Source organism: Phycodurus eques, chromosome 7 (genome assembly GCF_024500275.1).
Source record: "Phycodurus eques isolate BA_2022a chromosome 7, UOR_Pequ_1.1, whole genome shotgun sequence".
Classification (NCBI taxonomy): Eukaryota; Metazoa; Chordata; class Actinopteri; order Syngnathiformes; family Syngnathidae; genus Phycodurus; species Phycodurus eques.
In genome coordinates this window covers 22228708-22243883 of record NC_084531.1, presented here as the reverse complement: position 1 = coordinate 22243883, position 15176 = coordinate 22228708, and the positions used below count along the sequence as shown (strand labels likewise).

General features: G+C 39.5%; 2 protein-coding genes across 2 annotated transcripts in view; both read left to right on the top strand.

Annotated features, from left to right (window-relative positions):
- pafah1b1a (platelet-activating factor acetylhydrolase 1b, regulatory subunit 1a) overlaps positions 1–13117 on the top strand; it is a 40081-nt gene extending 26964 nt beyond the window's left edge. The window contains exons 6-11 of the mRNA XM_061681690.1: positions 5047–5215; positions 7392–7494; positions 7592–7820; positions 8627–8728; positions 10101–10257; positions 11311–13117. Coding sequence (XP_061537674.1) covers positions 5047–5215; positions 7392–7494; positions 7592–7820; positions 8627–8728; positions 10101–10257; positions 11311–11384 — 834 coding nt within the window. The 3' untranslated portion in view covers positions 11385–13117. The remainder of the gene's footprint in view (positions 1–5046; positions 5216–7391; positions 7495–7591; positions 7821–8626; positions 8729–10100; positions 10258–11310) is intronic.
- Positions 13118–14591: 1474 nt separating this feature from the next.
- The window catches only part of mettl16 (methyltransferase 16, N6-methyladenosine), a 32039-nt gene continuing 31454 nt past the window's right edge, over positions 14592–15176 (top strand). Inside the window, exons 1-2 of the mRNA XM_061682085.1 lie at positions 14592–14673; positions 14922–15056. Of these exons, the coding sequence (XP_061538069.1) occupies positions 14929–15056 (128 nt within the window). The 5' untranslated portion in view covers positions 14592–14673; positions 14922–14928. The remainder of the gene's footprint in view (positions 14674–14921; positions 15057–15176) is intronic.

Sequence of the window (15176 nt, the reverse complement as noted above, 5' to 3'; positions counted from 1 at the left end):
CGGTACTTTTTCTTGCAGATCTTTTGACAGTTCTTTTGCCTTCCCCATAGGTCAGTATGTAGCAAAGTCACTGCAGCCCTATGTGAAAAGTGCAGGATCTCGTAAGAGCTTAGAAACTCATTGACTATTTATTTAAAATGAAACTTGCCCTCAATAGCCATTTAACCCTGTGTGCATCAGACCAAATATGCAAGGGTATGTGAAGTTTTGATCAGGTCCATTTGAGTGATTTCAGTTGTCATTACGATTTAAAAAGGCCACACACAATTATGTGATCGCAAATGGCCTCAACTGACCACTACCTGTGAGCCTAAATAAAAGAAAACATTTTCACAAATTCTGTCAGAGTATGTAAACTTATAAACACAACTGTAATATGTTGGAAGACTTGCTTGTAATTGAATAGATATTGAAGCGTCCGATATTTAGCAGTTGTTAAAAACAAAAAATAATTTTAAAAAAATAACGAAAAATTTCAAGTCAAAGTAAAGTCAGGGGTGTACCGGGGGGGGGGAGTGGCCCGGGAGTCATGGACAGACCGGCCCAGTTCATGTGCACCATGGGGAGCCAGCCAGCCGGCAACACAAATTTCATGTCACCCGATGATAAAAAAAAAAAAAATAATAATAATAATAAATTAATTTGATGCGCTTTCGGACCATAATTCATGGAGTAGTTACCTCACCTAAAATGAAAAATACAAAGACAAAAGGAACAGAGTAAAGACCTCTTTATACTCCCGTGCAGGCGACAGCGCGGCACCTATGCGACACTTGACGCGCACATGGCACAAATTGTCGCCGCACGCAGAATGCCGTGGAGATAATCTCTCGTGATTGGTCCGTTTTAGTCACATGGTGTGATGACGTACTCGGCTTTCCCCTTGGTTCCTCAATACCGCCATCCCGACTTTCATTTAGTGGCCGCACATACCACCTATGCTGCCGCCTTTTTGATCGATTTTTGCAATATAATTAAACGCATCATCTGGTCATCTAGGTCCATTTTTGTGCTAGCAGGCCCTGTTCCACGGTCACCATTGTTGTTGCTTTGTTCCTTGTTCCGGAAAGTAAAAACAGCTACCGGATTTGGCCATAAAATGGCCGACTTGGTGAACTGCAGTACACTTTCAAAACGGTGCGCGTGGGTTGCGCTAGAGTAGAAAGACTAATTGCGCGCGGGATAGGCACAGTGACATCACCATGGTCGCCTCCCGCACGTGTGTAAAGAAGCCTGAAAGGATGACCAGCTACACACCCAGGAGAATTAAGTCATAAGGCGTGAGTACACACCTAATTTACATATTCTATCTCAACTAGATGTTCCCCCCTTTTACTGGTCCTAGAAGAGATGCAAGGTACATGGAACCAACATGACACTACAGTATACAAAGTACTCACCATTGTGTTGCTTTTAAATGGAGGAGGCCGAGTTGAAGTGGTCGATGTAGATTAGTGCTTCTCAAATGTTTCACACAAAGTACCACTTCCGAAAATACTTGGCTCTCCAAGTACCACCAGAATGACCAACATTAAATTACAGTTGCGTCATAGTCGGTGTTCATCAACGAGGCAGAGGTTTCTGTCACAAAAAATATATTTAATATTATAAGCCACCGTAACATTATCTGCAGTTTGAACATGAAGTGTTCTTAAATATAGTCAAATGTACATAATGAATTCAATTCAAATATTTTGAACGCAAACATTCATTTTACCTAAAATATGTGGAAGCAAAGAATTCTAAAATTATTAAATGCTACTGTAGTAAACTTAAGTTTTGTACAACTGCACTGTACACAAAAAAATATACTGTACTAGATAGCTAGGATACGTTCAAGCACGCCCACGACCCTGGTGAGGATAAGCGGAACAGAAAATGGATGGATTTATAAAAAAAAAAAAAAAAAAAAAAAAAAAAAAGCCACTGTAACATTGTTTACATTTTGAATATTTAATTCAGGGATTGTCACATACCAATAGTGGGAGCTGGCGTAACATTAGTGGTATCCATACCACACTTTGACAATCACTGAACTGTAGACAATTTGAGTGTCACAGTCCTCTCGGGAGTCCCCTCTGGAACATGCATTCTGGCCTATGATTGAGAGAACAAAATATGGATATACACGTTATTGAAGTTTTCCTGACATGACATCCTGTGTAGAAGGATTGACTAAGACAGAGACACAATAATGCTGTACAATTTATCGAATGTTCATCATCGAGATATTGACGACATACACACTAAACCTATCGCCAAGACAACCTGGACTAAGATAAATCAGTTAAAGGTCAGAGGACAAAGATTTTAACATGTTTCGTGATAACTCGAGAACCTCTTTACAAACCACATCTGCCATTTCGAAGTGATTATATAGCAGATATACAGCAGTTAAATCGATAAATATGATGCAGATTGCGCCTTCTCGTTTGGAGGTTTTTTTGTGTCCATCTTAACTCTGGTCCGGCTGGCTATCTACAGGTTCTAGTACAGTTAGCTGAAGAGTGATTGACAGGTGATAGTCAGGCGCAACAGCCAGGGAAAATGGGTGGGAGGTAATTTCATTGGCTCAGCGTAGACAGTAGTAGGCGAAAACGAGTACGTTAAGTATAGCCTATCACAACAATGGGCCCACGCGTCACGACACTAACCCCCCCCGCCCCCTCCTAGTAGACAACAAAGCTGTTGGCCGATGGCCGTAGCGCTTGACTTTTTTCCCCTTATGTTTCATTTGCTGCTTCGTCTTGTGGCAGGGCAGGCCCATCGGTCCACCGGGGATATCCCCGGTCTCCCCGTACGGCAGTCCGCCCTTGACTAAGGTCACGGATTCCTGCATGTCTTCCACAATCGTTTTGAGGAAAAATTTAATGATGGTCAAATAATTGTACAGCATTTTTTTTTAATTAAAAATTATTTACACTGCATTTAATTTTCAAATTCGTGTGCCTGCTAATATGCTGCCAGTCTTTTCCATGAATTTTCAGTTCTTTTGGAGAGATCTTACATTTCCCTTGTTTATCTCATTAATGCAAAATGTTTTTCATCCACCATGTCGTTCAAACTCCGAAACAACTGAGTTGGTCTTTAGTTTCATTTCCATGTATATAGTATGTTGTACAGTGCCATATATCATAAAAATGTCAAATGTTGAGAAAAGGCAACTTGTTTTTCCTTAAAACAGTCAAGTTTATGATCGCCAAAAAAGTCACTCTACTACGCAAAGCAAATCCACCTTTTAGTGAATGTTGTTTCGTACACTTTCCTTTCCTTTAACGCTGCAATGCTGAAATTGTCCTGCGTTTCCCAAGCCCACCGTTATGGGCGTACCCTGGATTACACCAATATCATCTTTGGATGCCAAGAATCAATGTACAAATGCTACACACACACACACATCACCACATCACTAAGGAGAACACTGCCTCAATAGACAATTCCAATAGTCTGTTAAGCTGTTGGTTCTGTATATTTTATTTATGAGACATATGTACGTCTTCTCCTTTACTACACCCAGGCAGCAGGACTTCAGATCAGTGTTTTGGCATCTTCCCCTTTCCAATACCACTGTTTGCTTCCAATGCAAACACTCCCCTTGGCATTGTGCCAATTTTCTAATGCTAATCAAATTTATATTCCTCTTAAGCAGCATCTGCCACCATGCCCCTCCCCCCATCTGGGCCCAAATCTTAAATTCTGCTCCACCCTCTTGCTTCTCTCTCTCTCCCTCCCTAACCTGCACTTATTCAGTGTCCTACTTTTCTACCTCAGCATGAGCAGCCCTGTTGAATTTTTAACTGAGTAGACCTTACACGCTGTAGATTGTTTTGACAAGCACCCCAAGCCAAAATAGCCCCTTAGTCTGATAACTAAACTAAATCTACATTATGTGCAGCTTTTATTTTTATGCTTTTGTCCAAAATTCATTAGAGGAGGAGGCTGCTATGCAAGGTGCCACCCAACTCATCATCAGTAGCAAAATAAAAGTGATAACGCTCAGTCTGTCCAGATAGCTTTGAGTTACAGGTTGCACTAAAGGCTTATTTGCCTATGATGCTGATGAAATGCATAATGTGCTGGTCAAGTGAATCTCCAAACACATTAACTCTGCTAATCTCCTCCAGGACAACCCCTTTGTGCATTTTGTACCTCACAGCCATCTGGCATATTCAGCCCCTTTAGGAAGGGGCGTTAAGAAGGACTCGAGTTTAGGGTGGTGACGGTGGGGTCTCCCATTACTGTCTGGACAAAATCCCCCACCCAAAGCAATGAGGCGAGGAGTGTTTATCCCTCTGTGGCTGTCTGCTTCAAAGCCAAACATTAGCAGCTTTCTCGGGCTTTAAAATCCATCCCTCATCCACAAATGATCATTTACTGTAAGTGGTCTGTGCCATCCATGTTCTGCACATTAGCGCTAACCTTCACGATTAGACTAAAAAAAAAAAAAAGGGCTCTTGACCATAGAAACCTTTAAAAATCCACATTCAGTGTAACTTGTTGGAACTTCTAATGTGATTTGTTTAAGACTGTTCTTTTTTTTTTTATCTGTTGTATTTAGCGTTTCAAAGGAATTTAGCATTTCTGGACATTTTATGGTTAATATTCATGGGATGTTAAGATGGAGAATTCCGGGAATATTCCAAATGTGAAAAAATTAAAGGTAATTAATTGGGAATTGAGAGTAAGTTAATTGAAAGGTATCCTTTTGATTTGTTATAAGCAGACATCCATGCAGAATAAAAAGCTTTCCTTGAGGGCATTAACAGTACCTTTTATCGATTGACCACACATATATACACACAGTCAAGCGGCGGCGTGTCCGAATCTCACTTGTAACTCAAATTTTACCCAGCGACACAAAGCAGAAAATCGACCAAGCAAATATTTTTGCACTGCATTTTGCACTGGGGTGCAGATGATTAGACATTTTTGGAACTCTTCTTGTTTGGTAAGGGTGTCAGTTTGAAATAAATAGAAGCTGTTTCTCTGGAATTGCGATGGTTATGATGTAGATGTGCCATCTAAGTAGCTGTGTGTGTTCTTCAGGTGTGGGACTATGAGACCGGAGACTTTGAACGCACACTAAAGGGCCACACAGATTCTGTGCAGGACATCTCTTTTGACCAGACTGGAAAACTGCTTGCATCCTGTTCTGCAGACATGACTATCAAGCTGTGGGATTTTCAAGGCTTTGAGTGCATCAGGACTATGCATGGTAGGTTTTCTTCTTGTGTGAAAACAAAAACAACCCCCCTCCCCCAATATGTGCATATAATTGTTGTCTCTCAACTACTGTTATTTTTGTTGATAAAACAGGCATAGATTATTTTAGACTTGAAACTATGAGTCCTAGGATGCACATGTCTTGAAACAATGAGTCCCAGCCCTGGAACAATGAGTCCCTACAACTTATCAACTTGGAATACAGATGCAGTACTCCTGTGCTATATCACAGTTCTTTCTTCGCATATTGCAGATTTTTATTACAGTTGTTACTCATTTTTTTACACTGTTTGTAGAATATTTTTGTGTTATCCATTGCATCCATCTCTCTTTCGCTCAATATATGTTGTTTTTACTTTGTTTTTTAGGACAATATATTTTGCCATAAACTGTCATGACAAACGATGATATTGTTGTTGTTTTTTATGCCATTGATATAGTGATATGAGAGCATAATAATTAAAGGACATCCTTTTTAAGAACAATTAACTCAGAGAATATATTGAACATTGGCATTGTAATATAGAATAATGAATAAAACATCTTAGATAAATAAAAAATATTTTAAAAACAAAACACTCTAGCTCTGTTCACAAAAATTGCACTGAAAAAATAAACATTTGGCACAGAGGTCCAAACAGCCATTAATGCCTTAACAGGCAATACACTGCCAATCAAGTTTCCAGTTGGTTAAGAAAGTGGAAAATATTGCAACATTGATAACAGTACAACAAGTAGATCAAATCAACCTGTTTTGATTCAGGATTTGTACTACTTTTCAAAAGTCTGCAGCCTTTCTTTAAATGCTGTCATGCCCTTCACTATCTCTGATTGGTTTAAAGACCAGATCAAGTCAAGTCCCAAGTCTCATTTCTTCCTCAAATGGCTGGGCGTACAGGTGGACACCCTGTTTTTTTTCTTTCTCCCTTCTCCGCACCATTCTGAAATTAGGGCGCATAAGCAACCAAATTAGTTGCACTCTCGAGCCCTGTATTGTCAAAAGAAAATAAAAATCATACGATTTCCAGCACCATGCCGAAATACTTAAATCCATAGCATTGTATCCTCAGACACAGACATATCTATCTTAATTTATGCGTCCCTGCTCATTTTTGTGCGTTTCAGATGCACTCAAACGAAATCCATGAATAGGTCTCAGTTTGTTTAAAATTCTGTGTTTGAGAAATAACGTGTGCCCAAATGGTATTCTTTCATCAATTTTGATTCACTTTCGACATTTCTGGTATAGATTTCCTGAAGTTAACAAATTTGAGCTGACCTTATTAATAAAATAGAATTGCATTAAGCAACTAATAGAATATAATTGCACTAAGCAACTAATGGTACATATACAGTATGCTGAACAACTGGAGGATGGCTAGGATGTGGTCTTCGTAATGCAATATAACAGTTGAAATACTCTTTAAAAGATTGGTCTTGTCTAGAACTTCCTGTTCTAAGCATTTTTTTGTTTAATATTTATCAGCCCCATCAGGACAGAATGCGTAAAACAAAATTGACTATCAATGGTTACCTCACATGTGACAGTGGCAACAATTGTGTGTTGTTAAAACTCTCCAAATGCATTTTATATCACTGCTTAATAAATTTAAGTCGAGGTGGTATAGAGTTTGAGTCGAGCCCCAAAAAGTAAACACGAAACAAGGTTCTGGCACTTTGATCTCGCTCTGGTGGTAATTAAATCACTTCGTATTCTAAGGATTTTATCTATTGTCGAGTCATATCTAATTTGCAAGATAAGCCATACTGTTGGATAGAGAATTATTCACATACGTGCACGTTCGGGACTCTGAGCGTGGGATCTCCATTTTTTTAACCAGCAACATTTTAACATCAGCATATCTGAATTATCTTACGCTCACCTTCAAATCTCTAGTTAGAATCTCACTTTAATATATGAAGGTTTGAGTAACTAAATGCAACGGTGCATTTTTCCCCCCTGTAAGCAGCACTTTTAACTCTTTTTGGGGGGTGCCGATACGAGCTACGTGCACTCTTCAAACACACTAATCAGTTTGCAGTGATAACTGCTTGAAACTTTAGATTAAACTGAGGCTTCACAGTTCTGTCAAATGTCTGACAGTCATCCCCCCCACCCGCCCCCTCCTCGCAATCTTCCAGTGATGCTTCCAACTCTGTTTTTTTAGGACATGACCACAACGTATCATCTGTAGCCATTATGCCCAATGGAGATCACATAATTTCTGCCTCAAGGGACAAAACCATGAAGATGTGGGAGGTGGCAACTGGGTAAGGTCTTTGAATTCTGAATTCTTCAAAAAAAAGTATTCAAAACAATATTCCTTCTCTTTGGTCATTTACTGATTAATATATTTTTGCCCACTAGTTACTGTGTGAAGACTTTCACTGGCCACAGGGAGTGGGTCCGCATGGTGCGACCCAACCAGGATGGCACTTTGGTTGCCAGCTGCTCCAATGATCAGACGGTGCGCGTGTGGGTTGTGGCCAACAAAGAGTGCAAAGCTGAACTGCGGGAGCATGAACATGTGGTGGAGTGCATCTCCTGGGCGCCAGAGAGCGCTTACCCCACCATACAAGATGCCACAGGTTCTGAGGTGAGGGCCTACTTGGATCTTGAACAGCAGTCTGAATTGTTGTATGAAAAAAGACTAACTACATGTGTTGAGTTGATAGTTGCTTAACCTTTTGCTTTACATAGTCTTAGTCTTGACTTAAATGCTGGTTCCCCAGGTAAGAAAGTAAAGTATTATTTGCTATGTTTAAGTCATTAGGCTCTTTGGACTCCTGTTGAGAGAGTGAAGACTCCTTGACCATACAAATTTATGTAATGAATACATTGTCCAACTTGGTGGTTTTCAACTGGTTTCCTGTGATATCCACATTTTGCATGGTCATTAAGACGTGATTCACTTTAATAGATGTCAAAACAAGATTTTAAAAAATAACATGGATGGCCTTTTCTTTTTTACTTAATGTAATTACATTTGCAATGTTTATGTCAGAGTACATCATTGGTGAACTGAGGAACATTATTGCAAAAAGATTGGTAAATGCAAATAAAGCAAAATTGAATAAAATACATATGAATACAATTACATACAAATTCCACAAAATAAGGCCACAAAATAGATATTTAACTTATTTCTTTGCCTATGAAAATATATAGTTCTTAACACATGAAGCAAGTCCGGTATTCTATTTAGACCAGCTTTCTGCTTTCACTTGCTGACCCGCCAATTGAGAATCACTGGTCTAACTTAAAGAAGCCTACAACCCAGATAGATTTTTATACATTTGTATTTCATACATTTTAGTACATCTATTTGACAAATCAATGACAAATTACTTATTCTGCTATAATTTTGCCACAATAATGATTTGTTTTATTTTGTCCAACCAGAGCAAGAAGAGTGGTAAGCCAGGCCCTTTCCTCCTGTCTGGCTCAAGAGACAAAACCATCAAGTTGTGGGATGTTAGCATAGGCATGTGCCTTATGACACTGGTGAGGTCTTTTTAAAGCGAGTACTCCAATTTCTCACGTATAATACGCTCTCTCGTCACACCATAATAAGCGAGGGCCGTAATTTCTCATATAATACGCATCCCATAATCGACCCTCAAATTCAGGAATTCCCTTCTACCTATGTATAATATGCACCATCGATTTGCTGGCATCCATGCTCAAAACATAGTATTAGCTGTATTTAATCAGTTTTTTTCAAATAAATATTCTGCTCTGTGTATACGCTGATGTTCGTGTCGCTTACTCACCATGCATTTCTACTCTAGTTTTCATAGCGAAGAACAAAGACAGTGCATGACTAAAATCATTGCTCAATGATACTGTAAGTACAATAGTTAAACAGTAATGTAGCATATTCAATGACCACGGGCAACACTAGTCCGTGTATCTTGGGGTTTATTATGAAACCGAACACAGCGACTCTGGGCCGTAGCCGACGCAAGAAACACAAAATAAAGTAGCGAACACAATGGTTAGCTGACCCCCCCCCTCCCACACACACACACACACACACACACTGAGCAGTGCGATGCATTCAAACCCGCTCGGGAATAACAGCGCTAAGCGCAATAGACCATAACATGTTCCAACACCTCCTCAAAACAACGCACAACAATAAACACGCATAACCAGTTTGTTACAGTACTGTTTAAAATAGTAGTCTTACCAGGAACGAGCTTCTCCTTTGATTTCCTCCATAAGTTTCGTATGTTGTACTGCCGAGCTGCTTCGCGGTTCCCTTTTGACTTTGCAACCGTAACCACTTTCTTCTTAAAAGCAGCAGAGTAACTTGCCCTTCTTTTACGCAACATTTTTTACTATGGAGATGTGCTCCGTGAAATGGCGGTACAATTAATAAATCTGCCGAATATGCTAAATCCGATCAATAAGGTGTCGCCTGCGAGGCCATCATAATTCTCGGGGTGCGTATGGAAATGTATTGCTGCTCTGCTACACTCCGGACCGTTCAGAAATTCAAAACGGAATGAGCAGAACATGGGCTCTCTGAGTAGATTTAAGACATCACGTTGAATTCAGAACACACCCTCAGTGAGCAGCGAATATCTACTGTATTACATATACATACATTTATAACAGACATTACATATTAAATTGGAATGAAAGTACACCTTTTTCCACAAACCCTCGGTACTGGTATAAATTTACATTGTAAAAATAATAATAATAATAAATCCCATTTTCTCTATACCTATGTATAATACTCTATGGACTTGATTTTTTTGGGAGGAAAAATGCCTATTATACATGAGAAATTATGATGTTTTTTTCTTTCTTGTTTTTAAATAAAAAACAATTTGGTTCATCATTTAATTTCATTTCTGTATCACAGGTCGGCCATGACAACTGGGTGCGTGGCCTCCTTTTCCACCCGGGAGGCAAGTTTATTGTGACCTGTGCAGATGACAAAACCTTAAGGATCTGGGACTACAAGAACAAGCGCTGCATGAAAACCCTGAGTGCCCATGAACACTTTGTTACCTCTTTGGGTAAGCAGCCCCCCTGTACTCTTACCCTCTGCTATTATCTCTTCAACTGCTTTCCCTGCCAGTAGCTTATACCCTCCTGCTTCCAGGGTGACTCATTGTAAACAAGGCCAGTATTTTCATTGCCGCTCGTGTCCTGAGGGGTGCTACCATAGAGCCGTTAGCCTTTTCCATTTCTTCCTATTAATATCTGTGGCTTTCCATGTGATCGTGGCTGAATAATTCTCTTAAGGACTTTGTCAGCCAATTATTTTGGCAAACTGGTTGATGTATTTATTTATTCCCCCCCACTAGAACCAGCAACCGCTCTAAGCTATTGATGCAATGAATTCTTGAGCAGTTTTTGCAAGACAAAAGTGTCGTTGTTTTTGCCATTGTTTTCCCTGCAACAAAACCTTTTATTTCCTGTAATCAATACACTGTGTACATTATCTTGGTGGCTTCCATTCTAAATGGAGCCATGTCCCAATTAAACTGGTGCAACATCCACTTAAACAAGTAAATTCTCACTTCAATTGCACCTCCTTTCTCTCCCCCTTAGCAAAGTAAATACACCCTGGGGGGTGTATGTGTGATGACTGGAGAAATTTATGTAGGGAGCATTTACTTCCACCTCCAACTGCACTGAATTGTAGAGAGGAACCAACAGGAAATGGACACTAGAACAGAAACTGCTCCTGTGAAGCAGATACACATAGTACATAATTACACATACGGTAATTCTCCGTCGACCAAACAGTGGACACCAACATGTCTAGCATTACCCTTACGCAAGCATTTGTACCTTCCTATCAATTAAACGCCTGGTGCTCTATGCAGTTGAGTGAATACACTTAAATACTATTTGAGGAACAAAAAGAACTTTGTTTTTCTCACATGTTGCAATGTGCTTTACTAATTGACCATAGTTATCATTTTATTAGATTTGATTATTCATAGACAAGAAGGTAAATGTATTTAATACCTTTGCCAATTTAGAGTGAAAGAAGTGTTTGATGTAAATTGCTTGTGGATCTTAATTTATATTAGTTTTGTTCTGATCTTTTTTCATTTCAGATTTCCACAAAGCTGCTCCTTATGTTGTCACTGGGAGTGTAGATCAGACAGTAAAAGTGTGGGAGTGCCGCTGAATAGGACCTCCTAAGATTGGACCAGCACCCGACGACCCAGATGGTCTTCTGGATCCTGTCTCCCACCCCCTCCCTCACCTTGTCATTCCACCTCCCCCGTCACCTAAGCTAAACGTCACCCGCACATCTTCATCTCCTTCGGCTGCACCTGCCACCATGGTTACTTACCCATTGCGCTCTCTGGTCTTTATAACCTCTGCCCCTCTGTGTAAATTATTCCTGGATGTAGATCAAGCTATTAAATGTTACACAAAAAAAGTATTCTTGCATGGTAATCAAAACTTGTATACTGTAAATTTGCATAATGTCTAGAAGTACCATAGGTTTAACACAGGGCTGGCCGTCTGTCACGCAGCCTTACTGACCAACCGAAGGCAGATGTTTTTTGATGTAGGGCACTAAAAAAAATAATTTAAGAAATGAGTGTCTTTACGTGTAAGATTATTTTTGTCCGTTTTTTTTTTTTTTTTTTTTTTTATATATAAGAACTATTTCTTTCTCTATCTCCTTTGCTGTCTTAGTCTGATCGTGCCTAGCTTGGTACAAAACCTTTGAGCGATCAGGCAAAAAAAGCATATACGTTAAGACCGTGTCGGCCTTTATCAAAATAATCTGTAGCTTTATACCATCACTTCTCAAGTGTGCATACCATTTCTCTTCACGTGGAGCTTGCTCATATTTTAATGGTTGTATATACCAATGTTTCAAACTGTTGTCCTTGGACCTCGGGGGGATAAACCGCAGCTTTGTACTCCTGTCATGGTGGCACTTGAACAAAATATTCAGCTAGTGGTGAAATGTCCCATTGCAATTTGTGAATAGCAGCGCTGAGCTATTGGCTGAAGTTTGGTGGAGGCTGTTGGTGTGCGCGCCTGAGTGGAGATCAGGGATTACACAATTTCTAATCTTGAGCACTTGATAAAGACGCTGGCTGTGTCTCCTTTGGGAGATCGTTTCCTCTGACCTTCCCTTTGTCCTCAACTCCCACCCATTTAGCCCTGCTAGGGTATTTGTGTAATATAGGAAGGATGTATAGACTAAAGATACTTAGTTGTCGCTCGGCGCCTTTAATGACTACAAACATGAACCTTCTTATACAAAATGTGGAAAAGAAAAAGCATGACGAGTCAACGTGCGCCCCTGGGTTTGATGCCTGGGATGTGCAAAGGTATATTAATTTCTGAGAGGTGAAAAATAAGTTCAGCTCTAAAAATAGTTGATCGGTTTTCTGTGAAAATATGAACTGTAAATTTAGCTAGTTAAGCCATTTGGCAGTTTTGTAATGTTGCAGTAAAATATGAGCTGGAGAGAAGTGGGGGTAGTTTTGGACTAGTGAGAAAATGGTAGCAGCAGACATGCTAAGTGTTCTGCTTCATACAGTATGTGCTCTGTAATATGAACATCTCTACTGACAAACTCCATGGACAACTTGACGTGTTTTTGAGTGGCATTCTCACGTTTAACTTGAAATGGGAAGAACTTCAGATAGAATGGGATTTGAAAAAAATATCTAAAACCAACCATTCCTTTGCCATTGTAGGAAATGATATGAAACATCTTATCGCCAGAAAGGTGGTGGTTCATTTATCTTGCACACCCCCCCCCCGTTTCCATGAAATCTTTGTTCCTTTAAGATGATCAAAGACAAATTACTGATGTTGATAATTGCATTAAAAACCTATAATTTTCCAATGCAGTTATTGGCTAATAAAGAATTCCATTGCTTCAATAAACTCATTAGCTTCTTTGCTGCATTTTTCTTTTAACGTGTTTACTGGATGTGGTGCTCTGCTGCTGAAGCTCCTGCTCGTGGTCTAAAATGTGACCTGTTAATATATAGTGCTACTGCATGGTAACCTACACCAGAGGCTGAGTTCTCTAAACATATTTTAAGGAACACAGTGCAACTTGAGAGAGACGGTGGCATGACCGTTGCGGAGAAAAGGATGGTTTGGTATGATTAGACCGCCCAGTTCCTCTTGTAGAATGGACTTGACTTTCTCCCCCACCCCCCCCCCCCCCCCCCTTTTCCCCAAAGGGTTTCTATACATTCAAGGACACTTTTTTTGTTTTTTAAATAAAACTCCCCAAAGGGTTTCTATACATTCAAGGACATTGAGTCAGACCAGGATGACCGAAAGGAAAAACGTCTTTAAGGAATGTTACAGCTATCAGTTTGGTATCTTTGCCCCACTTTTCCCCTCGTAAGCCTGACTTTCTAGGAGTGCAAACAGTTGAATTTGGCATGGTAATGGAAAAAGTATTGAGTGTTCAAGCTGATACCAAAAAATGTCAGTACAATCTGGTTTAGCCAACAAACCTCATTTGGTCCAGCATTCTGACCAATTTTAGAAAAATATGCTCAAACACTCATGGCCACACTGACATGTCAGGTCTTAATATACATATGTGTCCTCCTGTTTTAAATGAAAGCTGTAAAATGAAATGTATATAACATTTTGGGGCTCTCTAAAAAATTGTGGATCAGAGCTGCCTCTGTTATATGCAAGTGCTTTTTTTTTTTTTTTTTTTTTTTTTTTTTTTTTTTTTTTTTTTTTTTTTCTCTTCTTCTTTCTTCCTCCTTTCCCAAGCAATCCTTTTGATCTGGTCTGGTTTATGAGTGGCCTGACTGAGTTTTTGCTGTATGTCTGTTATTTCTGCATCAAGTCCACCAGTCCTCTCTAACATGCGTGTGAACCTCATTGAGGGGTTCAGACTGCACAACAAGCTCTTACATGAGAGTTTATGATGTTTTCACCACTATGATCTCACTCTTCACTCGACAAACTGTTAACAATATACCTGGATGTCATTATTGTTTGCAATATAATAAAAATAAATCTGCATATTTGTGCAAATGTTTTGTTTTTGCCGATTTGGTTATGCAGTTCACAACACAAGTGGGTTCTGGAAATACGACATAACTCGATGAAAAAAAACTATGCTCGTGCTTGAAGTTTCAAGTAAAATTGACACGTTCAAAGCAATCTATATATAACCCACGTATAGTTAAAAAATAGTTTAAATAAAATATAAGCTTATATAGCGTGCTAATACTACGTGCATGAACACAAATGTATAGAGACCGTATGAAATGTCGAAAGAATAGTGAAACAAAACTTGAAGCGGCTCCTAAGAGTTTGTTTACATTCGATGGCATCTTGAAGTAGCGTCGGCGGCGCACAGTAGTGACGTCACACAACCAGGAAGCGCGCGACTAAAGCTTGGAAACGTGTGGACAACGCGAGCCTTTCGGGTGAAGGCGACTTGACGTTTCATAAGTATTAAGGTATGTAGATTATTAGATTTGAGTTGTATATACTTATTTTAAACTACTAGGTATAGCCTTGCTTAATCCATGTTTTCTGACGCGCGAAGCTATCTGATATTGACACTGAAATTGTACGTATTAGATTAGATTTAACGATATTAAAGACATAATGTTCATGTAGTTTGTCTACTCTTACAAATTAAACAGTGGAAAATTGGACAAAACCAATGTCACCTTCTGTTTTGTGTATATGAAACCCACCACAGGGCTGTTATGTCTTTGAACAAGTCCATGCATCCCAGAAATCGCTACAAAGACAAACCACCAGACTTTGCCTACCTGGCCTCCAAGTATCCAGAATTCCAAGAACATGTGCACACCAACCTGAGTGGACGAGCCGTGTAAGTGCCAAATAAATGCGACTGATGCTCGTAAAGCTATGAACAAATATTATATTAAAGTAGCAGTGCAATCTGCATTTCATGTGGTAGGCTCAGGTCGATACTACCGAAAGTTAAGAT